Here is a 26,343-nt window from a genome sequence, read left to right as displayed (position 1 = left end):
CGCCCCCCGCCCCTCCCTATACCGCCCCCCCGCTCCCCTCCTATGCCCCCCCCGCGGCAGCCCCCGCCCCTCCCGCCCTCCCCGGCTCCTCCCTCGCTATAAGACCCCCCGTCCCCCGCCATCCCGCTCCCCCCCGCCATAGCGCGGCTCCCCGCCCCCGCGCCCCGCCCGGCCGCGCTCCCCGCGCAGCTCCGCAGTCCGGCGCAGCCCCGGCCGGGAGAAGATGGCGGATCGCGCCGAGATGTTCTCGCTCTCCACCTTCCACTCGCTCTCCCCGCCCGGCTGCAGGTGAGCCCGGCCCGGGGCGCGGGGAGGGGGCTGCAGGGCCGGGGGGGGGGGGGCGATGCGGGGCGGCCCGGCGGGGCCGGGGCACTGCGGTGCAGGGGCTGCCCTTCCCGGTGCACCGCCCTTGGCAGCGGCGGAGGGTACCGGGGCGGGGGAGGCGGCGGCGTGGCGGGCCCAGGCCCCCCCCCCCGCGGTGCCTCCCGCCCGCCCGTTCACCTTGGGATGCCGGGCCGGGGCCGCGCAGGCCGCCCGCCCGCCCGGGCAGCTCTTGCCGCTGCGGCCCCGTCCCGGGGATTAACAACGCAGCAGCAGCCGCCGGCCGCAGCCCCCCCGCCTCAACCCCGGCGGGAGATGCTGGGGCTCGGGGGGGGGGTCCCCTCTGCGCCCCCCGTTCACGGAGGGGCAGACAACCCCCACCCCCCCCCCCGCCTCGGCTCGGCCGTGCCCGCTGCCGCCGCATCCCGCCGCTGCGGGGGGAGCCGCCGCCGCTACCGCCGCCTCTTTGTCTCTCCCGAGGCGCCGCAGCGGCCTCGGAGGCGGCCGGGATGCCGGGTGCCGGCCCCGGGAACGGGGCCCCTCTGGGCCCGCGGGTCACCTTACCGCAGGGCCCGCGGGAGCCGGAGGTGCGGGGCCAGCGGCCGGGTCCTCCGGGCGGGTCCGGGGAGGGGGGGGGAGGCGGCTGGGCCCTCGCCTCCATCCCCCCCCCCCTCCGCACCTCGCCCGACCTTGGCTCCGGGTTGGGGTCCCCGGGGCGAGCGGTGGGGTGCGGGGCCAGACGGGAGCTGGGTGCGGGATGGGCTGGCTCGGCGCGGGGCTGCGGGGGCCCCGGCAGTGGGATGGGGAAGGGTGGGAGGTGGCGGTGGCGGGGCGGGGGGGGGGCATCTGGGGAGCCCGGGGGCACGGCGGCTGCGGACCGAGGGACGTGGGGGCTGGTGGGCACGCGGGATGTGCCCTCGCTTGGTTCTGGCCTGCGCTGGGCAGGTCTCACGGCTGCTCCCCGGGCCGTCCCCTTCCCCGGGCACCCCGCGCAGCAGGACCCCCGGGGCGTCCCCACTGGCGGTGGTGCAGGGAGGGGAGGACGTGGCCTCTGCTGTGGCTGCTTGGCTCCTTCCTGCCTCTCGCCCAGGATCTGGGCCCTGGGCAGTTCTCCAGGGGTCTCGGCTGCGTCCCCCTTGGCAGTGCTCCTGCTTCAGCCCCCGTGCCCTGCCATGCGGGGTCAGAGCTGGCCCCGGCAGGTCCCTGCCCTTTGCTGCAGCTGAGGCCTGGGCCGGGGATGTGTCCCAGCCGGAGCCCACTCCCAGCCCGATCCAGACCCACTCCTCTCCCCCCAGGGAGCTCAGTTCCCCTGGGACTGAGCTCGCGGCTGCTCCTCCACATCTCCCTCTGCCCTTGTGCCCTGTGAGGGAGGGACGGCAGAAGCCTGACCCCTGCGCCGGCCATGTCTGCTCCCCCCCCAGCCACGGATCGTCCATCGCCCCTCCAGCTCCCACGGGAGCACTCGGTCTCTGAGGTCCCCAACGGTGGCCCCGAGCCCTGGGCAGCACTGCGAGCAGCACAAAGCCCCTTTGCGGATGCCAAAGGGCTGGAGCCGTGACCGTGACCCCCAGCCCGCGCTGCTCCCCGCTGTGGGGAGGAGGCAGCTCGGGGAGCTGGCGCTGCATCCCTGTACCAGCACGGAGAACCAGGTCAAATCCCCGGGGATGCCATGGCAGCGAGTGCGCCCAGGTCTCGCTGAGCACCTGCAGGTCCCCGGAGCCTGGCAGGGCCTGGTGAGGGAGGGCGAGGCCCCAGGATGGCTCCTGCCTCCCCGGCCGGGGCACCAGCACTGGTGCGGGTGGCTGCAGGTTGGGCCATGGGAGCCCTGGGTACCAGTCGCAGGCCCCCCTGAGGGTCAGCACTGACCTCCATGCGGCCTCTTCCCTCCCCTGGGAGCAGCCGGAGGCCAGTGGGCGCAGAGGGGTTGGGGGGCTGGAGGCACATCTGCCCTCCCGGTCCCTGGCCCGTCCCTGCGGGAGAAGCCATTGCAGAAGAGCCACTGCCAGGGCGAACTGTCCAGGGAGCTGGTCTGAAAACGATGAGGAAATTCAATCTTCCCATGGCCTGCTTGGTCGTCACTCCCTCCTTGGGAAGCCCGGCCCCCGGCAGCTCCTGTGCAAACACCGGTGTGCGCCCCGCTGTGCGCCCTGCTCCCCGTCCCTGCACGGCCCCGCTCCCTGCGCCCCAGGGTGGGTGATGTTGGGCCTCCTTTGGGGCCAGGCTCCTGGCCCTCGCCCGGTGCTGCCCCCTCCTCCCCGCTCCCCTCCTCCAGTCCGGCCCAGCTCAGGACATGCCGAAGCGGAGGCGGCGAGGCCAGCCTGGGGTGTGCGGTGGGGTGCTGGGTCCCTCCACGTCCTGCGGTGGGGTGTCCGGCTGCCTCCTGCCCTTCCCGACCCCCTCTCCATGTGCTGGGGCGAGCTCCCCCCTCCCCGAACCACTGCCTCAGCTCCGCTTCAGCTCCGGACCCTCATTCAGGTGCTCCTCACCCTCACCTCCGCCCCGGCCGGCTACGGTGTCCTGTGCGGCCATTGCAGGGACGGACGCCGTCCTTCCCGCCTGCTGCTCGTCACCGGTGTGTCTGAGGCGCCCATGGCTGTATCCCTGCACCCACAGCGATGGTGCTGCCTCTTCTCTGGCCGCAGCGGGGCCAGGCCCAGGGTCCCCAAGGGTCCCCTCGGGGAGGCTGCGGGGCCAGGCTGACTCTTGCTGGCGGCCCCATCTTGCCGTGGTGGCCCAATCTCGCCATGGCAGCCCCATCTCACCGTGCCCGCTCCAGCTCAGGAGCGCTGTGACCTAGAAACTACAGCCGTGGTTTGTCGCGGCGGTCGCTCCCTGCTGAGGGGAGATGGCCTCCCCAGGGCAGCCGGAGCCCGGCCGCGGGAGGGCAGCAGCCCTGTGCGGGGCAGGGACCCCAGTCGTGCTCGTGCAGGGCAGCAGTGCCGTGCCGTGCCCCGCTGTGCCATGCCACGCTGCGGCACGGGCCGTGCTGGCCCGGTGTGTGTGTCCCTTCAGCCAGGGCGAGGGCTGGTGGAGGAGTTCGTTCCCTGGGTGAGGAGGGTCCGAGGGTGCGGGAGCGGAGCCCGGAGGGTTCTGCCCCCCACCCTGCTGCCTGCGGGAGAGCAGCCACCGATGTCCCCTGGGGCTGGGGAGATGGGCTCTGGTCCCTGCCACCCTCGGGGCTCTGCTCCCCACTGCACCTGGGGGTCTGCTCCCCACTGCCCCTGGGGCTCCCCCACCCCTGCCCGGGGTCCGGCTCAGCCCCGTGCCCCGCTGCAGGCCGAGGCCACGGTCCCACCGCCGGCTCTGATGCTTTCGCCACAAATCTGCAAATATTTCATGCAGTCTCCGTGGCCTACTTCTGGGAATTATGTGATTAGGGGAAATCTTTCTCCCTGTGAAACGGGAGTCAGCGCCTGGCCTCCATGCTGGGGCGAGGGGCTGGAAAAGGGGAGTTTGGGGCAAAAGCGGGAGGCAAAGGGAGGGCGCAGCCCAGGAGGCAGCCATGGCTGTCAGGGGCTGTGACACCCACCACCACCACCACGTGGGGGGTCTGCTCCTGCTGCCAGCTGAGCCCCAGCGAGACCCCAGACCCATCCCTGCCAGAGGAGCTCCGCCGGCCCCTGCCTGGCTGCTGCCGCGCTCCCTTGGGGCTGGGCTGTGGGGGAGCCCTGGGTGTCCCCCAGACCCCACGGGGGTGGGCAGAGGGTCCCCACCAGCACCTGGGCGCTGCCACACCTCCCACCCTACAGACCCGCCAGAAACGTTTGGTTTCCGTTTTCTGACACCAAATCCTGCCAAGAGTTGTCGTCTTTTTCCTATTTTTTTTTTTTTCCCTTCCCCTGCAGAAACCGCTGGTTTCCATGACACCCCCGTTCCTGACGGGAACAGCTAGGCTTGGTTTCTCTGGCTGCCCTTGCCTTGGGCAGGGGCAGGCCCAGCCCTGCCTGCAGGGTCCTGCCTGCGGGGCAGGCACGGAGGCAGCACGGGCAAGTCTGGGGTGTCAGGGTGTCGATCCGCCCTTGCCCCCCCTGTCCCTGCCTGCGCCGGCAGGCCCTGCGCCCGGGCAGCGCTGCGGGACGGCGCATGGCTCTGCTTCAGGTTAAACCTAAAGTAAAACCCCCCAAGGCACGGAAGGCAGCCCTGTGGCACCCCAAAGCTGGCGGCGGCAGCAGCCGTCCCCTCCCCGCCTCGGCTCCGGCACGTGCCTTGGGTTCGGCTCAAGGGATTTTGCTGGGCTGGGAATTTGGGAGACGCGCTGCCCGCTGTGGCAGTGGTCTCGGCACCTCTGCCCGGCCGGGGACAAGCCCCGAGCTGTGCGGGGCTCTCGCCGCCCTGGTACGAGGCCGGTGGTGAATCTGGGCAGTTTGTGGCGAGCCGGGCGGGAGGGAGCGCGGCGCTGAGAGCGGCAGCCCTGTGCGTCGCTGCGGCCGTCGCCCTCACCGTAACCTCCGGCCTCGCCTGCCTCCTGGCACGGGGTTGATGCCCAGGCTGCAGCTCGGGGTCCCAGGCCCTGCGCTGCCTGGCGGGAGCGTGCCATGTCGGCTTGGCTGGTGGTCCGGTGCCAGCGCCCTGGGGCGATGGTGCTGCGCCAGCATGCCCCTGTGGTGCTGCCCAGCTGGTGCTTCCATGCCGGCACCCTGGGGTGACGGGTACAATGCCAGCAGCGCATGCCGACAGTGCTGTTCGGCTCTCCGGGCCCTCGTAGTGCTGGGGGGGGAGCGGGAGGCATTTTGCTGAGGTTTGTCGGCGTGCCACCCCTGGCCTGATGTCCCTGGCCCCTCTCCCCAGGCCCCCCCAGGACATCAGCCTGGAGGAGTTTGATGACGAGGACCTGTCGGAGATCACAGACGACTGCGGCATTGGGCTGAACTACGACTCGGACCACTATGAGAAGGTGCACCAGCTGAGCGTGCTGAGCCCCCCCGGGCACATGGTGGCTGCGCAGAGCTTTGGTGGGGACTGGGTGGGGGCCTTGGCCCGGCAAAGCCCCTCCCGGAGCGGAGGGTGCAGGGGCCCCCGTGCCAGGGCACCAAGGGGATGCACTGCAGGGCGCAGGCAGGGTCCTGAGCCCAGGGACCCCCAGTATGGCCAGGCAGCCCGGGGCCTCTCGCCACCTCTGGCTGAGCCCTGTGGGGTGGCCGCGGTGAACACGGGTGGCTCAGCAGCCAGCCCCACGTTGGCCCCGCCGGCCAGGTGCCTGCCTGTCACTGCGCTTCCCTCGTTCCGGTGGCTCCCGTGCCTCCCGCTTACTCAGCTCCTCCCCAGCTCTGCCCAGCACTGGGGGGAATAGTGCTGGGGAAATGGGCCAGGGCCAGGCAGGCATACGGGTGGGATGAAGCGCTGGGTGTTGGGGCCAGGACAGGCAGCGAGGGACAGGCAGGGTGCTGGCAGAGCCAGGGGGATCCCCGGTCCCCGGCACAGGGCACTTTCCTCTTGGAGACCCCCGTCCTGTTGGGGCAGGAGTGGAGGGAGCGGATGCACTGCCAGCTCGGTGCCAGCAGAACCGCTGGGGAGGGTTGTGCCGCGGCAGCCGTGCCGTCCTGGGGAGCGGGGTGAGCGCGAGCGCCGTGGCCACTAACCTGGTGCCGCATCCCCAGGACTGTCTGGTGCTGGAGCGCGGCGAGCAGCCGCACCCCATCTGCACCTTCCAGGACGACTTCCAGGAGTTCGAGATGATCGACGACAACGAGGAGGAGGAGGAGGAAGAGGAGGAGGAGGAGGAGGGCAATGAACTGGAAGCTCCACCATCCCCTTCGGCCTCACCCATCCCCTCGCCCGCCCTGGAGGAGACGCAGAAGCACCGACCCACCACCCTCAACCTGACGGCCCCGGGCACCCAGGTGAGGGTGGGGGTGGCCGGGAGGGGTCTCCACCCCCCCCCCCGGGGTCTCTGCCCCCCAGGGCTGGCGGAGGAGGAGGAGGGGCTCTGTGGGGTGCAGCGTGGGAAGGAGCCCCACTGAGGTGGGCTCTGCCCAGGGGTGGGCCGAGGGCTGCGCCCACCCCAGCATGGCGGGCACCACAGAGAAGGGCAAAGATGACGCCGGCTCCAGCTCCGCAGTGGCGGGGCCAAGCTGGGGACGTTGGGGATGGGTCTGCATGGTGCCCAGCGGGGCCCCTGCCCGCTCCCTGCCAGGCCCAGGTCTGGGGGGCCCCATCCCCACGTGCGGGGCTCCGGCGCGAGCGGGACGTCTGGGATGTCTCTGGGTGGCGGAGGGCTGCGAGGTGCTGCGGGCGGTTGCTGGCTGTGGGCGCAGCGAGCGTCACGTGCCGGCCCCGTGCGTCGCACGGCTGCGCGTGCCTGGGTGCTCGTGCACGCCGCGCCCCTCCTTTTCCATCCCTGGAGCTGGGGTCAGGGGCTCCCCCGGGGTGGGGGGGTCCCCGCGGGCGTGGAGCCGCAGGGGTGTCCCCGTGTCCCCGCGCGCACGCGTGTGCGGTGCCAGCCCCGAGCTGCCGTGCCACCGCAGTGTGTGGGAAGCCGCGTGCGGTGCTGCCTGCATCCGGCTGCGTTGCCATGGTGCCGGGGGGCTTCTGGGATTCTCGACCCCCCCTTCTGGAAGGGCACTGCATGCGGCTGGGGCTGTCGGGGGGCTGGGGGTCTTGGCTGGGCCGGCGCAGGAGGGTGACAAAGCCCCAGGGCTCACCCCCAGCGCCTGCCGGCCCCGACCTGCCGCACCCTGGCGGGATGCACCGGCAAAGCCAGATCCCGCTGGCCACCCTGGTCCGTCGTCCCTGGGGACGGGAGCGGAGCCCCCGGTGATGGCTGGATCCGGCCCCCATCGGTGTGCCCGGGGTGCAAATCCCGGTAATCCCTGCTCTGGCCCTGGGAGGAGGCGAGACCTCGATCCTTGGGCACCGTCCCCCCAGCACCCGTCCCCGTCTCCCCCCGGCACCCGTCCCTGGGGCAGCGGCACAGCCCGCGTGCTGCCCGACCCTCCCCGCCGCGCCGGACCCCTGCCGTGCGTGCCCCGCGGTGCGTGCCCCGCTCGCTAATCTCCCGCTCGGCGGGATTATCGCTGCCGGCGCTTCCCGCTGGGATTAATCCACAGCTGCCGCCGCACCGGACGGGGCGGCCTCGGCCCTGTCAGCTCCTGCCCGCACCGCAGCGCCGGCGGCTCTCTGGGGGAGGCAGCGGAGCCCCCCTTGCTGGAGTCACGCTCCGGTTTCGGGGAGACAGGGCTCAGCGGGGCCTCGCGCCGGGGGTCCCGCGGGCTCAGCACCAGTGCCGGCGTGTCCCCCGCGAGGTGGTGTCCCCGGGGCCGCGCGGGACGCGCAGCGTGCCGCCTCCGGGTCCTGCTCTGTGGCAGGCGCTGCCGGGCGCGCGTCTGGCTGGGCAGGGTCGCTGGGGACGTCGCGGCCCTAATCCCGATAAGCCCCTGGGCACGTGGCCCGGGTGCTGCCAAGCCGACGGGGAGCACCGAGCCGTGCCGAGGGGCGTCCCCGGGCCGGCCCGGCCGCATTTGGTACCCCCGTGCCCCTGCGCAGCCCACGCCAGGCACCCCGGCTCCCCCGCGCTTGCCGGGTCCCCAGATGTGCCTCGGGCCCCATCCCTGGGCTCGGCAGCCCACCCACCCACCCTGGCTCTGCTCTTCCCCCAGGACTCCCTGAACAACAACGGCAGCTTCCCACCGCCCGCTCACCGCACCACCTGGCAGGACGCCCTTCTCCACTCCTCCTCCTCCTCTTCCTCACACACTGGTGAGTGCGGGATGGGGACGGGGTCCCGGTCCAGAGCGGGGCCATGGGGCTGGTGCTGGGGATGGCTCCCGCTGGGGGGGTCCCACGGCCGTCCCCCTTTGGTTGAAGCCCCGTGGGATTTTCGCCCCGGCGCGGGGAGCGGAGGGCTGACGCAGGGCTCTGGCTTTCCCTTGCAGGACACTCGTCTCCCCACGCCTGCATCCAAGACGGACCCTGCCTGGAGAGCCCGAAGGGGCCGAGCCCCGGCGGGGCCGGGCAGGCCCCCGCCTCGCTGCAGCCCTCCCCCTTTGACTCGCAAGGCAACAGCCACGAGTCCCTGGCACATGGTAACCCATCGCCCCCGAGAGCCGGGGAAGATTATAACATGAATATCATCTCCTCTGCGCTCCGAGCACCGCACTCCCCGTCGCGCCTCCACCAGCCGCCCCCTAAACCGTCTCTCTCTCCAACAGGGCCTGCGGCTCCTCCCGGCCCCGACGCGGGCTCGCCACCCCGGGCCCCCACGGTCGCCAACGGCCGCCGCGCCCCACCAAAGCACGAAGCGGCCGGCGGCCGGGAGAGGCCGGCGCCCGGCGAAGGGGGCGGCCTGGGGGCCGGGAGCCCGGGGTCCCCCGCGGCCCCCCGCGAGCAGCCCGGCTCCCCGCGGCCTCGGGAGGAGCCGGCGGCCGGGGCCGTCGCCGAGCGGCACGACGGGCAGGGCGCCCGGCTGACGGGTGCCTACGTGTGCCCCGCGGAGCCGCTCAGCTCCGACGGGGAGGGCCCGCAGCCCGGCCGGGCGGCCAGCGTGCGCGGGCACCCCTCGGGCTCCTCGGAGACCACCTCGCCCTCCTCGGACCCCGGCATCGAGGCCGACCTCACCAGCAGGACCGCCAAGCCCTTCCTGCCCGGCGGCCGGCACGGCGAAGACCTCAGCTCGCCCGGCTCCGACTCGGACGTGGAGGGGGAGATCGAGGCGGCCTTCGCTGGCGGGCGCCTGGTCAGCAACATGATCTCCTCCATCTCGGAGACGGAGCTGGACCTGAGCAGCGACAGCAGCAGCGGCAGGTCCTCCCACCTCACCAACTCCATCGAGGAGGCCAGCTCGCCCACCTCGGAGGCCGAGCTGGAGACGGAGCTGGAGGCCCCCGGCCTGATGGGCATCAAGGACTCCCTGCTGCTGGACAAGGGCAAGGAGGAGGAGGAGGAGACCCTGGAGAGGGAGCTCCCGGAGCACGGCGTGGTGAGGCGGGAGAGCCTGGCGGAGCTGAAGATGGAGGGCTACTATGACAGCCTGAACCCGGTGGACTCCTCTGCGCCTGCGGGCCAGACGGACCTCTCCACCTCCAGCCCCCTGGACCTGAAGATTGACCCAGACCACAGCCTGGAGAGCATCCGGCGCTCCTTCTACCTGCCCGTGGGGCCCAAGCTGATGCCCGAGGCTGACGAGGAGGACAACAGTGAGTACGACTCCGACTCGGAGTCAGAGCCCGACCTGAGCGAGGACTCGGACTCGCCCTGGCTGCTCAGCAACCTTGTCAACAAGATGATCTCCGAGGGCTCCTACCCCATCAAGTGCCCGGATGAGTGCTTCCAGCAGACCCACTCGCTCTGCGACACCATCTCCCCGGCCTCCGACCTGGAGCCCGAGATCCTGAGCGAGGCGCTGGATGCGGAGCCCGGCTCGCGGGACTCCCCAGTGGGCATGGGGGAGCCGGCCGCCCTGCCCCACTGCCAGCGCGCCATTGAGCTGGTGGACATGGAGACGCTGCGCAGCTCCCTCCAGCGCGCCGAGGACGAGCGGGCCCTGGGCGCCGGGACAGAGCTGGCGCCAGAGCCGCCCGCCGATGAGCCGGGCCCCTTCCTCTTCCTGAGCAACCCCACCAACGACACCATCGCGCCCGTCTTCCCGGGGCGCCCCGTCACCCTCGACAGACTGGGCACCTCTGAGGTCCTGGCCACCTTCGGCTGCCGCCCCGCGCCACCCCGCGCCTCCCCGCGCGCCTCCCCCGGGACCGAGGCCGCCGCCGGGGAGCACCGCGCCACCGTGGCGCCGCCAGCCACCGGCCCGGAGGACTGGGCCGTCGACAGGGACCTGGACTCGGGCATCCTGGAGGCCGACGACATGATCGACGACGTCCGGTTAGCGCCCCAGGGGAAGGGCCCCGACGCCGGCTCGCCCGCCCTGGATGTCTCCACCGCCAAGACCAACCGCGGCTTCACCATGGCCTACTCCACGGACGAGGACGAGGCGCCCTACCTGAAGGGCTCCCCCTTCCCCGAGGACCCGCTGCGGGGAAGCTTCGGGGGGGAGCTGCCACCTGCCCCCGGGGCGCTGGAGCCGCGGGCGCTGGATGAGTCCCTGGCCTACGACTCGATGAAGTACACGCTGGTGGTGGACGAGCACACGCAGCTGGAGCTGGTGAGCCTGCGGCGCTGCACCTCGGTGCTGAGCGACGACAGCGACCTGCTCCGCGCCTGCGACCGCTGCGACCTGGAGGATGAGGCGGCCTTCGGGGATGGGCTGGTGGCCCCTGACGCCCACAGCTCCTCCGAGGACTCGTCCCCCGAGGCCGACCTGCAGTTCTCCAAGAAGTTCCTCAATGTCTTCGTCAACAGCACCTCCCGTTCCTCCAGTAAGTGACCCGTGCCAGGCCGTGCCATGCCATGCCATACCAGGCTGCTCACTGTGCTGTCGGCGGGCTGGCTGCCTTCCGCTGTCCTGCCTCGGCCATCCCGGCCATGGCATCGTCCCTGTGTGGCATAGCACGGAGCAGCATGGCACGGGAGGTGGGGCAGGGACAGGGTGGCTGCGTGGGGTGTGGGGCTGGACCCCAAGGCCATGGTCTCTCCCCTGTGGGGCCGCGAGGTTTTGCTGGGTGGCCAGTCCCCAACATGCCTTTGCGCCAGCACCCCGCGGGGTCCTCAGCCTCGGTGCGGGGTGCAGGGCCAGGGGCTGAGGTGGGATCCTCCGAGGAGGGGCCTGATCCCACGGGTGATGGCCATCTGCTCCCCAGGGTGGGCAGAGGTGGGAGGTGCCCCCCAGCCCTACAGCAGCCTCCTCCTCCGCAGGCACAGAGTCCTTCGGGCTGTTCTCCTGCATGGTGAATGGGGAGGAGCGGGAGCAAACCCACCGGGCTGTCTTCAGGTGAGCAGTGAGCCCGGCCGTGCTGGCCACATGCACCTTGGCGGGGGTGGTGTCTCGCAGGACCCCCTCTCCCATGGCTCTGCCACTCCCTGCCCGTGTCCTCCTTCTGGCTATCCCCCCCAGGTTCATCCCCCGCCACGAGGACGAGCTGGAGCTGGACGTGGATGACCCCATCCTGGTGGAGCTGGAGGAGGATGACTACTGGTACCGGGGCTACAATATGCGGACGGGGGAGAGGGGCATCTTCCCCGCCTTCTACGCCCACGAGGTCGTCGGCCAAGCCAGGGACGCCATCGGTAGGAGCCTGCGGGGCCCTGGGGGCCGTAGGGGAGTGGCGGGGGCCGTGGGGCTCAGGGGGACGCGGGGGGCTCAGGGCGCCGTCTCCTCGTCCCCTCTCCCCGCGCAGGCCTGAAGAGGAACCCGTGCTGGGTGGAACGGTTCAACGTGCAGTTCCTGGGCTCGGTGGAGGTGCCGTATCACCAGGGCAATGGCATCCTCTGTGCCGCCATGCAGAAGGTGAGCCCGAGGGAGGGGGATGGCAGCGTGGCCCCCCCGTCCCTGTGCCGGCTTGGGCTCCGCTCTCATGCCCGCCATCCACCCCCGTGCCCCCAGATTGCCACCACCAGGAAGCTGACGGTGCACCTGCGCCCGCCGGCCAGCTGCGACCTGGAGATCACGCTGCAGGGCATCAAGCTCATCCTCACTGTCACCGAGTACAGCCGGGACGAGGAGGTGAGGGGCGCGGGCGGGGGGGCCGGGTGCCTGCCCTGCCATGAGCCGGGCGCCCACACCTCGGGCGGCTTTTCTCTTCCAGTTTGAGCGCTGCAGCCACTTCTTCCAGATGAAGAACATCTCCTTCTGCGGGTGCCACCCCCGGAACAGCTGGTGAGACACCCTTCTCCTACAGCCCCTCGGGTGCTCTCGGCCCCAAGGGAGCCCCCCTCCATCCCCTGCCCGGGGGCACCCACACTCCTGCGGAGCCATGCCAGGTTCCCCTGCTTGGTGCCCGTCCTGTCCCAGCTGCCCCAGCCCCAGGGCCCGAGTGGGTGTCCCCTCTGCAGAGCCCCCTGCGGCTGCCGGCCCCCCCCATGGGGCAGGAGAGGGGTGTGTGTCCCCCCTCACCCTGCCCTCCCCCTGCAGCTACTTTGGGTTCATCACCAAGCACCCAGTGCTGAGCCGCTTTGCCTGCCACGTCTTCGTCTCCCAGGAATCCATGCGACACGTCGCCGAGTGCGTCGGGTAAGATGGGGACGGGGGCTGGCCGTGCCAGTGCTGGGGATGCAGGAGGTTGCGGTGCTGGGGGTCTGGGCGCAGGGGGTCTGGCCGTGCCGGGGCTGGGTGTGCAGGGGTTTGCGGTGCCGGGGTCCGGGCCCCGGCCCAGCCCAGCCCAGCCCTGAGCCAGCCCATTGTGCCCTTCCTTGCAGACGAGCGTTTCAGGAATATTACCAGGAGCACCTGGAGTACGCCTGCCCCACAGAGGACATTTACCTGGAGTAAGGGGGCAGTCACTGTGTCTCCTGCTTCCGCACCCCCCTCCAGCCCCACAGACGGCCAGAGACTCTGTCTGACCCCACAACCAGCCGGCTTGGCCCCCCCTGCACATGCTCCAGCCCATGCCCAAACGGACTCCCCGCACATCCTCACCGCTTCTCGGGGGGGCTGGGGGCCAGGCCGCAGCCGCGGACCATGGGTGGGTATCCAAGGTGCGCCCAGCATCGCCCCGGCCCTGTGCCCTAGGGACCCCGGCCACGGGGGTGATGCAGCCGAGCCTCGGGGCCGGGGGAGAAGCTGCCCCCCCTGCATGAGCAAAGCCAGCCTGGTGGCCGCAGGAGCAGGGACCTGCCGTGCCCTGGCCAGCCACTGCCACGGGGGATGGAGATGCCGGGGGAGTGCGTGGGGGGCAAATGCTTGCAGGGGCAGCAGGGCAGTGGGGGGGGGGTCTCAAGGGGATGAATGGGGCTGGAGAGAGGCTGTGGGGGGGCTGATGGGGGCCATGGAGAGGTGGGGGTGCTGGGGTGAGCGTCTCCAGCCATGAAGCCCCCAAGTCCATGCTGTCCCCCTGCACGGCGGCAGCACCACCCTCCCAGCCCCCCCGGGGGTCTCCCCCCGCAGCTGCAGGCCCCCAGGAACAGCCCTGCACCCCAGTGCAGCCACCTTGGCCCCGTCCCCTCCGCGGCCCCAGCACTGCAGCTCCCCGGGGAGCGCAGCACGGCCCCTCCTGCCCCCGGCCCCCTCGCCTCCATCGGTGTCCCCAGTCCCTGCCCCACCGCCGCTCTGCCATCCCCTCCTTCCTGGGGGGCTGTGCTGGCCGTGGGGCGCAGGACCGGCACTCGGGCTGGGGGGCTCCCCACAGGGCGGGGGGCGATGCCGCTGGCCCCGCGGGAGCCCCCCTGGCCTGAATGTATTTGCCCTGCGAGAGGAAAACCCGCGGCCGGGGCGGCTGCCGGGGTCCGGCCCGAGCGTGGCACCGGGCAGGCGGCCGCCCCCGCTCCTCACTGCTGTGCCTGGTGATTTATTTTGCTTGCCGGCCCCGTATATCTGACCAGTGCTAGTTTAGTGACTATAACTCCACTCCGCTCTATGTACCAATATTTATCTCGTAACTCGAACGACAGGAGGAGTCCTGAGCAACTGACACTTGTACAAACCCTGGTTAAAGGTTCTCCCCTCACTGCCTTGTCATCCACTTGGTCTTTCAATAAAATATATGCTTGGTGTGACCGCGAGCCTGGGGATGCTCTGTCGGTGCCACGGGGGCAGCAGGTCAGAGAGGGTGGGTCCGTGTGGGGTGCAGGGTGGGGGCACTGCACCCAGGAGAGTGGGGTGCGCTGCTGCGTGCCGGGAAGGTGCGTTGCGGTCAGGAGTGGGGTACGCGAGCGTGCGTGCAGGGGCACGGGCTGCAGCAAGGGCTGTGGGGGTGCATGTGCAGGAGGAGTGGGGGAAATGTGGGGCACAGCTGGGTGTGCAGGGTGCATGGGATGGGTGGGCGTGCATGGGGGGGTGTGTGTGCACAGGAGGCGCAGAGCACGCAGGGTGCATGGGGGGGGGGTGTGTTGCAAGAGGCACAGGGCATATGGGGTGCATGTGCAGGGTGCACAGTTGTGTCTGCAGGAGGTGTGGGGTGCTCAGCTGGGTGGGCAGGGTGCTGCGGGGTGCACCGCCGATATGGCATGGCTCCTCCTGCCACCCCTGCTCCCTGTCACCTCGTGCAGTCCGTTTCTGCTTGAGTGTCACTGCCACGCTGCAGTGCCCTGAGGTTTGGGGTGCAGCTTTCCAGCTCTGGAGGGGGGGCTGCAGCAGCCTGGGGGCAGCGAGCCCTTACCCCAGGGCAGGAGGACCCAGCCGGTGGCACCCCGTGGCAGAGAAGCCGCACGGACCCGTGCTGGGTCCTGCCCTGTGCCCATGGCTATGAGGGAAGGAGGCATTAGTGTCACCGAAACGGGCAGTGCTGATGTGGCACAGAGACTGGAGCATCAGGCATGGGGAGAGCTGGGCTTGGGGACGGAGTGGCACGGGGGCCGCCAGGCTAAGGAGCGATGGCTGCGGGGACGGACGGGTACCGGGACCTCAGGGTGTGGGCACAGCGTGGCTGGGCTGGCAGCATGGCTGGGGGGGACACGGGACCGGTGTGGTGGGTGGGAGACGGTGGGAGCCCCACCAGCTCCCCATGCTGGCTGCAGAGACAACAGGGGGGAATGGCTGCGGGGGGCTGCTGTGAGGCACCCCCCCAGCCCCAAAGCCCCATCCTGGATGCCCAGCTCCACAGGCTGTGTGGGAGGAGGGCTCTCTTGGGTGGGGGCTGCAACCCCAGCTTGGGGTTTGCTCTGGGGGGCATAGGAGCAGCAGCAAGGAGGGGCGGGCAGGAGCCGTGCTGGCCTCCCCAAACGTATCACAGTGGAGTGGGATGGACCCTCGAGAACGTGCCTGGGCACGAGGCCGAGGTACCAGCGAGCTCCCAGCACCTTCATGGGCCTTGGGGTTGGGAGCGGAGCCACCGCCGCGGGAGGTGAGCACGGCCGTCCTCAGCCCCATCACACTGGGACGGGCTGCGCCGCGGCCCTGGGGCTCAGCAGCATCGTCCCCCCTCCCCGGCGCTGCCGCAGGGGCTTGTGCTGGTGACCCAGCCCTGATGCAACCCTGGAGGCTGCTGCGGCAGCGCCGTGGCCGGGCTCTCAGCGCCTGGATTGCCCCTTCTCCTCCGTCCCCTCGCCTGCTGTCCCCAGCGGGGGTGGCAGCTCCCTGCCGGCCCCCCCCTTGCCCCACAGCCCCTTGGCTGCTGCTGCCAGCAAGGAGCCAGCAGGTGACGGGTGAATAATGGTCACTTTATCGGCCGACGAATCTCGCCGGGTAACAGACGTGCACCAGGCGCAGCAGCCAATCATTATGCAACATTTGAATCTAATTGAGCCTTTTCCAATCAGCGCCAGTAATGCCATCGAACCCAGTACACTGCTGAGCGGCTCGAGCATGTGCCAGTGGAAGGGTGATGGTCCTGGGGGGTCACTGGGGTGACCAGAATGCCTCCTGTGCTGGAGAGGCTGCCTGGCGTGGGGTTGCTCGGCTGGGTTCTCCCAGGACCCCGCACACCTCTCCTACCCTCTTCCTCTCCACTCCTTCACCCTCGGCTGCTGTTTTTCCCCCCAGGCAACCATGATGTCCAGGTTCGCCGGCAGCTGCAGACGCCGAATGAGGCCTTGTGCCTCATGCACGTGTCCCCCCCTCAGCTCTGGGCATCTAGCACCCAGGACCCCCAGTGCCACGTGGCCGGGACCCAGGAGCTGCTGTAACGTCCCTGCACCTCTGCTCCCGCTGCTGCTCTGGCTGGGGACGGTGGCACCATGCCCCAGCCTGGGGTGAGACGCTGCTTGGCGCTGGTGGCTCTGCCAGGGCCTGGTGGGGCTGCAGCCGGGCAGACGTATCTGTCCGGCACAGACGGCCCCAGCACAGTCCCCAGCACCCTGCCCGGAGGCTGGCGGGAGCCGGGGCTCATCCCCCAAGTGCAGTCACTGTCCCCAGGGCAGGCAGCCAAACACAGGGCAGCGTCGGCACAGATGGGCAGCGGCTCTGCGGGGTCCTGGCTCTTTCCACCCACGGCTCCGGTGCTGCTGCAGGAGGAGGTGCAAGAGACAGTGCCAGGGAGGAGGCAGAATGCGTCCCCAAGGACACCCAGTGCTCAGCACGAGGTGCCGCAGGGCCTGCACCGGCATCACTGCTCCTGAGAGCTGGCGTGGCCCCAGCCCTGCAGCGGCACAGCTCAGGGCGACCCTTTTGCCCGGGTGAAAGTCCCGCGTCAGCCTTGGAGACGGCGAGTGCTCCCAGCCCCTCAGCAGCCCACCTGTCCTGGGAACGGGGGCATGGCCACGGCTCAGCCGGGCACCTGGGGCAGGGCACGGTGGAGGGCTTGGTGCTGGGGAGGGACACGGGCAATGGCATCGAGATGGGGTGCAAATGGGTCCCCGGGGGTGGTGGGGGCCCCATGAGCGGGGTGGGATGGGTGGGAGCCTGCGGGGCTGTAGCCGCCGGCACGCTCCCCTGCAGACCGCCACGGCTGGCTTCACGGTGCCGCTTGCCAGCCCCGCGGCCGTGGGTTCCCGGCTCTGCGGCCGGACCCTGGCCTGAGCACGTCTGTTCCTCCGAGACTCCCGCTTGGCCCTGGTCCCGTGGGGTGAGCCCCAGACGTCAGGCGTGGGGCGGTGCGGGGGACAGGCCAGCACCGGAGGGGACGTTGGTCGTGCAGATCACCGCCGGGGCTGGGAGCACGAGGGTGCCCGCAGCGCCGCGCCAGCTCCAGGGCCGCCCCCTCCGGCAAAGCCAAGCCTGGCACGGTGGCTCTGGGATAGCCCGGCTCCCCGCAGTGGGGCACCGGTCCTGGGAAGCTGCCACCCCCCCAGCAAGGCCGCCCTGGGGCGCAGGGGGCTGACGGGTGCAGGTCCGTCCTGTGCCACCCTGCATGGACCAGCAGCCGTGGGGAGCAGCGAGTGGCCCTGGCCCCCCCCCCAAAGTGCAGCGGGACGTGGTCCCTGCCCAGCCCCACTCCCCCGCCGCTGTCCCTGCCACTGGCTCGGGCCTGGGGGAGAACAGGAGCCCCAGTGGGCAGGAAGGCTGGCTGCCCACGCCTGTCCATGGCCAGGGTGCTGGTGAATCCCCCATGGAGGGGCAGAGAGGCCCCAGAGAGCAACCCCGGTCTGGGGCGTGCTGGAGCTGAGAGACACCACAGAACAAAGGAGAGCTTTCTTATAAATTTATTACATAATAATAATAATAATTAATAATAATAATAATATAATATAAGAAACATAGATCTCTGTGGGGTATGTGTATCACAACGTCAAGGGCGGGAGGCGAATGGCCACACCTCCATGACTCTGGAGAAGGAGAAATCTCCTCCGAAAATCCATACAAAATAAGGGTGAAGTCAAACTGACCTCGTAAAATTAAAAACAGAACAAAAACCCACAGGTGAGTCCGTCTGGGTAAGAAACAAGAGTGTGGATGTTCGAGCCGTGTGCGCGCGCGTGTGGTCGCACGCGTGTGTGCGAGGGCTGGAGCCGGTATATGCACATGCAGTGGGTGTGAGCGCGCGCCCGGGGGCGTGCGGGGGTGTCTCCGCGGGTGACACATGCATGCGGCAGTGAGGGCTGCCCACGGGCGGACAGAAAGAAAACCGCGCTGCACTTTGTCGCTGTTTAGAAATGGTTTTTGGCTGGCGAAGCTCTTCACCACCAGGAACAAAGTGCTTTGGGTTTTGTTTTCTCTTCTTTTACAGTCAGAATTACAGACAGGAGCTGATGGAGAACAGGGATTGATGACATTAGTCTGGACAAAGGAAAAATACCAACAACTTTAAAAAAAAAAACCCTTCAAAGCAAAAAAAAAAAAGTGTATCCCTTTTTACAGAAGATAACCCAAGTCATTGAGAAGCCATGAGAATCACAGTAACCGCTGCGCGCGGCCGGTCCCGGCGCCACCGGGACGGCGCGGCCGAGGGGTGCGGTGCTTTGCTGCCGGCCGCGCCGCAGGCTCGTGGGGTCGGTTCCTCGCCCGCTACCGCTCTGCCTTCTCCTGGATGGCTTTTCAAAATGAAATGTCTCACTGGGTCTGGAGATGTTTGGAGCAGAGATGCCAATGCAGCCAGAATAGATACAGAGTCAGGAAAGCGCTATCTACACCTGGGGAAAATCCTCTTTGCTTCAGCTGAGAAAATAAAAGTAAAGTAGCAGCAGCTGCGTTAGCGGGGCGGTTACGGTTCTGCCGGGGGGGTGGGGTGGGAATGGCCACAGAACAAGAGTTTGGCCCTTGGCCGTCAGGCAACCCGGGGTCCCTGGCGAAGGCGCCGCTGGGCACCGTGCGGGGGCGAGTGACCTGACCCTGGCCGGGTGCTGGGAGTGTGGGGGACGTGGTCGCCCCGGGAGCCGGTGGTACCGCGGAGCGCAGGCTGGGCAGCCACCCCAGCAGTGCGGGCTCGGGGGGGGCAGACGGGCACAGGGTGGGAGCGGGCTCTCTGCGGCTGGGGAGGAACAAGCAGGTCAGTTGAAGGGGCCTCGGCACCCAGCACGAAACCACCCGCGGCACCTGAGGTGCCGCCCCAAGGCGAAGCATGTTCGCCTGGTGACCCACGCGGTGCGTCCCGGGGACGGTGCTGTCTCCAAAGCCGCGAGCCCATGCTCATCCAGCTCTGCCACGCGCGTGTGTCCGTGGCGGGCAAAGGGGGGGCGGGGAGGGCGCGGCGCTGGGTGGGAGGGTGATGAGGAGGATGAAGCTGTCGCTGCTGGGGCAGGGGAGCAGGTTTGCGGCAGACCCGGGCAGCCCCTGGGGATGGGGGCGATGGCGTGGCAGCGCGGTTGGAAGTTGCCTTCTTTCGTGTTACGCCTGACTGGGACGAGCCGTGGTGTCCCTGGGAGCGACGGCCGCGGCCGCCGTCCCGCAGGAGGGATCACGCAGTGTTTGCCAACACAGGTACGGCTGCAGCTGCTTTGTGATGGAAGCTGGGATGCACGGCGGGGCGGCGCGGCCGCTGGCTCTGCCAGAGCAGAGCGGTGCATCCACCATTTCCAGCCCTTGCAAGGAGGATCGGGGCACAGGGGGGAATTGGGGAGGAGGAGGAGGGCTCCTCAGAAATGGCAAGAAGGCGTCCAGCTTTCCTGGTCCCAGACCGAACTTTCTGCAGAAAAGTTGCACTCTGCAGACTTCTGGCCTCTCGCGGCAAGAGGCGGGTGCAGGCGGGTCTCTCAGTTGCCCCAGAAACAGCTGCAGAAGGGGCACAGACCCCGGGTTCACCCGGCGTGAACCCACTGAGCAGCCTGCACTCAGGCTAACACACTGTCACACTTCCACCAGCAGCGCCCGCTGGCCGCCCCGAGGGGCTCGCGCGGGGCCGGGAAGGAGGGTCACGCCGAGGGGCTGCGGTGGCTCCTCGGGGGCAGCGCTCAGCAGAGCAGCCCACCGCCCCGAGGGGAGATGGGGCAGCTCTGCCGGCCGCGGGCTGTGGGGCTGCGCTGGGGTGTGAGGACCACCGGGGTCTCCGAGGGCCACCGGGGTCTCCGAGGGCTGCCGGGGTCTCCGTTACCTGCGGGTGAGGCGGGGAAGGAGCCGGCAGCGCGATGGGAATGGAGCGCAGCAGCGGAAGAGGTGAAAGGAGCGGCAGTGGGACGAGCTGGCTGGGCGGGCAGGGCTGGGGCGTGCGGAGGGGCTGCAGGGCGCTGGCAGCGTGAAGCGGGGCCAGGGGCTGCGCAGCCGGGGACGAGACATCGGTGCTGCAGAGGCTCGGCCAAGCCGCAGCGTGCGGACGCCCAGCATGCTCTGGCGGATGCTGCGCCGCGGGGCCGCCCGTGCCCGCCGTGCCCCCGCAGCAGGAGCTGGCCCCGGGGGACCCAGGGGATGGAGCCTGAGCGGGGACGGCCGGGGGGGTCTGCAAGCATGCGGCAGCAGGGGCCAAAGCCAGCCAGACAACGGGCACAGGTCCCCCGTGGCACACCGCGGGCTGCAAACGAGCATTTCCACATTAGCAGGCGGCTCCAGACCAACCTCATAAAAGCAGCACAAGGAACAAACAGCCAAACGAATTCCCAGGAAATCCTGATCTCTACAGTTTGGGGAAGAGGCTGCACAACACCGACCCGGGGACGTGCCCAGGCCACCGCGCGCAGTGGGGCCTCCTCGGGGACTGTGCTGTGGCAGACCCGGCATGCGGCGTGCCCGCAGGGATGCAGAGGAGCTGGATGCTCACCGGAATCCTGGGATGTGCCGGTGTTGCTTCGCCAGGCACAGAGCTGGAGAAGCAGCATCAGCCTGGAGAGCCAAGCTCCGGTCGCGGGGGACAAGCGGTGAGTTTGGTTTGCAGCCAGGTGTCTGCGAACAGCACCAGAGGTGCGGGTGCTGCAAAGCGTGGAGGGGCAAGGTGAGGGGACGGCTGGAGCTGGGGGGCTCTGGAGGGAGCCAGCGTGGGGCCAGGGGACGCGAGAGCAGTGGTGGCAGTGGCTGTGCTGGCAGGCGAGGTGCAACCGCACCGGTGGCACGGGACGTCTCTGGAGCAGCATCGTCCCTGCCTGTGCAGGACCGTGCCAGCAAGCCCTTGCAACCGGAGGGTGCCGAGTAATGCCAGCACGGGCAAAGGAGCTGGAGCCCGGGCAATGGGGGGTGGAGGGGTGCTGAGCCGGGGCGCAGGGCGATAGGCGGGTGCATGCATCTGCGCATGCTGCTGCGCATGCTGCTGGCCACGGGTGAGGCGTGCAGGGGCCGGCGGGGTGGATTCGAGGGGTGAAGGCACCAGGCAGGCAGGAGGGAGGAAGGCGGGAGGTGCGCAGGAGGGGTGAAGGTGCCGGGTACGGAGGAGGGCGCGTGGCGGGGGGCCAAAGGGGGTGAACGGAGGGGGTGGGGGTACGTAGCGGCAGAGGGGTGATGGGCCAGTCTGCGACTACGGGGCAGGGAGGTGGAAAGGGCAGGACCTGGTCCGCGGCGTCCCGCTCCAGGTCACGCGGGATAGTGGCGGTGTTGGCACAAACGGGGCTGGGGGGCACCTGATGGGGTGCGATGGTACACCTGGTAAAGCAGGCGGTGGGGTTCAGGCAGACGCAATGGCTGCTATCGTGATTCGGATGCCTCTTGGCTCACCAGGTTACGGGGCGTGAGGCCCGGGGTACCCTGGGGCACGGACCGCAGGCCGTTCGCTTGCCGGTCCAGCTTGAAGCCCCTCTCGCCGTCCCTGGGCGCCCGTCCCAGCTGGGAGCAGCGGGATGGGCGGCCGGGGAGGGGGAGAGGCTGCGAACCCCCAGGGCCCGTCGGCTTCCGGAGAGCTCTGGATGGAGCCGCTTGGGCATGCGCCCAGCAAGAGCTCAGGGAAAAGGAGACGGCACCACAGCGCGTCAGGATCCGTCCCGGGGAGGGCCTGGTGCGCCGGCACAGGTCAGGATCCGTCCCGGGGAGGGCCTGGTGCGCAGGAGGGGCTGCCACCCCCGCCCCGGGCCTGGGCCTTTTCCCTGGCTGAAGGTTGTAAAGGTTCGGAGATGTGTGAGGGTCAGAAGGAACCTCCTTGTCCTTCCCTCTAGCACCAGAAGAGTTAATGCCTTCGTGGGGGACTCAGCTTTTTGGGAACACCAGTCACCAAGCCATCCCCTCCCGAGCTGGCGGGGCAAGCCCTCGCCATCCCCGAGCTGGGGCATGGCGAGGCCGGGGGACGGTGTGGCGAGGAGTGGGGCGCGCGGGGCACCGGGCACCACGCTGGGGGGGGGGACGGGGATGCCACCTCCTCCAGCGCCGGGGCTGGCCCGGGTCGCTCCGGCTCCCCCGAAGCCAACGGGCGACGGAGCGGCTTCCGCCGAGCCCCGCCGCCCCGGAGCCCTCGCGGCCGCGGCACCGCCGGCCCTCGGTCTCCCCAGCGGCGCGGCGGGGGCCAGCCCGGCCCCCAGACCCGCACGCTGGCCTCCTCCGGCTCCCCGACGGCTGCTCCGGAGGAGCAGCCCCACTGGGACCTGGTGACCGGGCCGGCGGTGCCAGCGCGGGGCTGTGCCGGTGCCAGCGCGGTGCGAGCGCTGGGCGCGATGGTGGCGGTTGCTCCCCGGGAGCGGAGGCAGGAGAGGGACCTGATGCCACAGGGCCTGCGCCTGCCAGAGGCGCTGGGTTCTGCGGGGTGGTGGAAGCGCCAGCTCCATGCGTCTCTGCCTGGCGGGGGTGGAAGACTCGGTGTGTCCCAAAAACCAAGTTTTGTTTTGTGTTTCTAAATCTTTAAAATCCAGAGTGTCTGAAAGGAGCTGTTGGGTTTTTTTTTTTGTGTTTTTTTTTTAAAAAGACTTTAACATTCATTCAGTCAGTCGCTAAAAACTCCCATGAGCCATGGGCGTCCCAGGGGAGGGGTGCAGGCACCGCCTCGCCAGCATCTCAACAAGTCTAGAGATATATAGATTTAGTAAAATTATAACAAAATCAGGTGGCTATAGCTATAGATATAGATATATAGATATTTGTTCTCTCTTTTCAAATATATAGCTGATTAAAAAGATGCAAAATAAGGATGACTAGGACGGAGTGGGAATCCTGTAGTTCAGTATCATCTCTTGTAGATCATCAGCTGCTCTCTATATAAATGCATGGAGATTATATATTATCCATCAATGTGTCCCCCTTGGAAACAAGACCCCAAACCAAGAGGAAATAAAACATCTCCCTCCCCCCTCCCCCCCAAACGTTGGCAAAGCGTTTTCTGCTGGATTCCCCACCAGCCTCCCTCCGACATCCCCAAACATGCTTCTATCCATGCGGTTTCAGTCCCTCTCTCACCGGGGCAACCGAGGGCGACAGGCAGAGCAGCAGCACAGAGTCCAGGGCTAGTCTCTCTCTCTCGCGGGAATCGCTCTTCTGGCTCGCACGGCAAGGCTGGCTGCTCCCTGGGGCGGCTCTGCGCGGGAGGGAGCGGGTCTGGGCATCACCGCAGGCTGGGACTGCCCTTCCATGGAGATCTCTGCATGCTGGAGCCCTTTCCCTCCAAGCACCGGCAGGATGACCCGGCTCGGCCGGCCGCCTCCGACCCCGGCGGGGACAGCCTGCGCGGGGCCGGGGCCGCCACCGCGGCCGTGGTGCCTCCACCGCGGCCGTGGTGCCTCCTGCCTGCTCTTCCCGATGCGGGCCGAGTGCCGGCACCTGCCTGCCTCCTGCAGCGGCCTTCGCCCTGCCGTGCTCCCATCACGCCTGCCGGCTCGGAGCAGCTCGGGGGTCTCCACGCCGTGGGCCGCCCCGACCTGCCCGAGACGCGGCCGGCGGCACGCGCCTGGCCCGCTCTCCTCCCTGCCGCGCTCCAACCGGCGTCTCCCTGCCTGTCACACCTGGGCAACGTGGCCAGCGCTTGGCCTACAGCTGAAGCCCTCTCCCTAGCCGGGGCTTGGCTCCTCACTGCACCGCTGGCCCTGTCCCACTCCCCACCCCAACCAGGTGTTGCCCTTCGACCACGGGGAGCCCGGGCTCGGCAGCACGTGGTGCCTCGGCCCCTCCGGCCACCAGCGACGCCCCCGGGGAAGAGCACATCAAGCGATATACAGGCCAGACTCTCTGGGAGGAACAGAAACGAGGATGTATTTCATGCAACATTCCTTGTCCCGAAGGCGTCGCGGGGCTGGCGGGGCCGAGCGGGGGTCTGCGTGTGCGTGGCACGCCGGGGCGGTGTGGGAGCGGGCGGGAGCCTCTCGGCTCCGCGCCCTTCAGTGCAGTGCTCAGAATAGAAAGAGAATCAAAGTGGGTTTTATTAGTCTAGTAGAAATGCCCCCCCCCCTCCCCGTGGTGGCTCTGGAAGAGGCCAGTGCTGCCTGGGACGGTCAGCTGTCTACCAGCTGCTTGAGTGCCCGCTCAATGTTCATCCGGTGCCCGACCCGGGTCACCCCCAACTCCACAAAGTCCTCCTTGGTGAGGGCGGGCAGGTGCGTGCCCTCTATTTCATGGTCCTCAAACTTGTCTCGGTGCTCCACCAAATTGATGCTTTCCAGCCAGTCCCCGACGTCGTACTTGTTCCACAGGTGGAGGGGTTTCTGCATGAAGGGCCGAGGCGGGTGGAGGGTGTGCAGGGGTGGCCCTGGAGAGGGGGACGGGGACGGGGAGCGGCTCCGGGCGCTCACGCTCCTCACCACAAACCGCACCTCCTTGGGCTCGTGTGGGATGGAAAGGCTGGAAGATTTGAGGATGGTGGGAGGGGTCAGACCGTAGGGCCGGACGGTGCTGAGGGGCTCTGTCCGATCCAGAGCCGGCTTCACGGGGCTGGGGGTACGTCGGGTTACGGGGTAGCGACTGCCAGGTCGGACTGTGTAGGTGGTCCCGGAGCTCCGCTGGGAAATGGTGCTGAGTTCTCCTAAACTACTGAAAAGTCTGCAGAAAGAACGGTACAGCGAGAGAGAGAGGAGAGAGCAGAGGGCAGGGGTGAGGCGGAGGTCCCCAGACACAGGAGCACACACACAATATACACGGGGGGGCTGCTGGAGGGCTGGGCCAGCCTGAGACAGGAGGGGGCTCTGCAGCGCTCAGGGGACACGGCTCGGAGCACTTCAGCCAAGACTTGCTTGCAAGCCCTGCCAGGGCTGTTCCAGAGGAGGTAGAAGAGGTTCGAGCAAGTATCTCCGGTTCCCAGCCAAACCTGCCCTAGCTGCCACAGCTCTGAAGCCCATCGAGACCTACCAGGGATGAGCGTGGCCCTGTGGCCCGCTGGGTACACACGAAGACTCGCTGCGGCTGAAGACCCTGCACCTTGCCCTGCCTCAGCTGGTCAGGAAGAAGCTGCCGCAGAGCTGCACCGAAGCCCACCAGCCCCACCTCCCACCGGGAATGCCCCCGTCTTCCCTCGCTAACCCTGCTACCATCGGCATGCTCTCAGGTCCCGCCATGGACTCGGAGCAAACCAGCGCTCCCGAGAACATCGGCCAGTCGGGGCAGAGCCCCTTCCCAGGAGAAGAGGGAACCTTCCGGCATCTCCCCAGAGAGTGGTGTGGGGATGGGAGGACGGTCATGCCACCCCAAGGATGGAGGCAGCAGGGTCAGATCATCACCTGACAGCGGTCAGCCCTTTCGTGTGGGCTGAAGCAGCCCAGAGGTGTATACGGACTGGTCTTCCCCTTGCACTGTGCCGTGTCTGCCTCCCCGGCTTGCACCCTGTGCCGTGGTGGGCACAGGCTGTGGAGGTGGGCAGGGGGCAGCCCTTCCTGCAGCGCACGGCTCTGCCCGCTCACCACGACGAGAGCCTCTGATGGGGGACAAACCACGCCGCAAGCACGCCTTCCGTCTGCCCTCGCCTCTTGCCTTTATTTGCCTCCCCTGGCATAAACAAGTACTCTGGGTATGTGAAAAAAAAAGGGATCTAGAACCTGACAGGGCAAGATGATGGAGGATGAGTCCTTTGAGCGCAATGAGCCCCAGCCTGGGAGGCCTCAGGAAGGCATGCTGCTGCCCGGCCCTGTTCGCGCCCTGCTTTGGGTACTCGCACCCACTGCTGACTGCGACTGGGGATGTGACTCCGACTGGGACAGACCTGGGGCTCCCGTGGGGTCTCTCTGTCCTGGCAGCGAAAGCGAACGCAGCAACCTGAATCCACCCCGGGGCTGCGGTCGCCGCTCTGTGGTAGCCTCTGATTGAGGCTGGTGGGGTCTCAGCTCCGAGGAGGGCTCTCAACAGGGGCCCACGTCCTACAGCAGCTCAGGGGCCTGGATGCTTCCACAGCAGAAGTGCTGCAGCCCTGACCGACTGTGAGTGGGGAGGAAAGGTCCGCTGCTTTAGGGCTGCACAGTCCTGGGCCAAGAGGCACGGCATTACCGGGGCTGGGTTGCTTATCTCTGTGCTAAACAGTCCATGACCACTCATTTGGGTCAAGCAATGTCAGTTTGCTCGTCCTCCAAACTAATCGATAAAATGCAACAGAACTGCAGCTCCCTGGTGCCTGGATGTGACGTCAGTTAAAAAACAAGCAGTCCTCCGGGCTGTCGCCACGGTGCCCCGCGTGCAGCCCGGCGCAGCCCGGCACCTCTGCTTCTCTGCCACCCCCCAAGCTCTGCCCTCCCATCTCAGGTCCCTCCTGCTACAGCGGACACTCTGGAAACCTGTTGCTGGCAACAGGAGTCCAAGGGCTACAGGTAATGGCATAGACCCGCTGCCACTAATGCGCACGTGACACAAGATCCACACCTCTGGGAGGTTAATAAGCGCTAATGATTTCTTAGAGAGATGGCTCCGAGAAGATC

General features: G+C 68.6%; 2 protein-coding genes across 2 annotated transcripts in view; one reads left to right on the top strand and one right to left on the bottom strand.

Moving 5' to 3' along the window:
• Window positions 1-223: 223 nt before the first annotated feature.
• On the top strand, window positions 224-13,017 carry MAPK8IP2 (mitogen-activated protein kinase 8 interacting protein 2). The gene is made up of 12 exons (XM_075024472.1): window positions 224-288; window positions 5,110-5,215; window positions 5,919-6,161; window positions 7,917-8,016; window positions 8,193-10,628; window positions 11,065-11,140; window positions 11,264-11,436; window positions 11,547-11,656; window positions 11,753-11,872; window positions 11,955-12,025; window positions 12,281-12,379; window positions 12,565-13,017. The coding sequence occupies exons 1-12, from the start codon at window positions 224-226 to the stop codon at window positions 12,635-12,637; spliced, it is 3,672 nt and encodes a 1,223-aa protein (XP_074880573.1). The 3' UTR covers window positions 12,638-13,017.
• Window positions 13,018-22,063: 9,046 nt separating this feature from the next.
• Window positions 22,064-26,343, bottom strand: part of SHANK3 (SH3 and multiple ankyrin repeat domains 3) — a 385,152-nt gene continuing 380,872 nt past the window's right edge. The window contains exon 24 of the mRNA XM_075024471.1: window positions 22,064-24,484. Within this exon, the coding sequence (XP_074880572.1) occupies window positions 23,941-24,484 (544 nt within the window). The 3' untranslated portion in view covers window positions 22,064-23,940. The remainder of the gene's footprint in view (window positions 24,485-26,343) is intronic.

Source organism: Buteo buteo, chromosome 4 (genome assembly GCF_964188355.1).
Source record: "Buteo buteo chromosome 4, bButBut1.hap1.1, whole genome shotgun sequence".
NCBI classification, from domain to species: Eukaryota; Metazoa; Chordata; class Aves; order Accipitriformes; family Accipitridae; genus Buteo; species Buteo buteo.
This window is presented reverse-complemented; position numbering and strand designations above follow the sequence as displayed.

What these genes read in the sequence shown, in the direction of transcription:
- MAPK8IP2 (XM_075024472.1), top strand. Translation starts at nt 224, where the DNA reads ATGGCGGATCGCGCCGAGATGTTCTCGCTCTCCACCTTCCACTCGCTC. An exon ending in TGACGGCCCCGGGCACCCAG is followed by an intron (nt 6,162 to 7,916) that starts GTGAGGGTGGGG and finishes CTCTTCCCCCAG; the next exon opens with GACTCCCTGAACAACAACGG. An exon ending in TCTGTGCCGCCATGCAGAAG is followed by an intron (nt 11,657 to 11,752) that starts GTGAGCCCGAGG and finishes CCGTGCCCCCAG; the next exon opens with ATTGCCACCACCAGGAAGCT.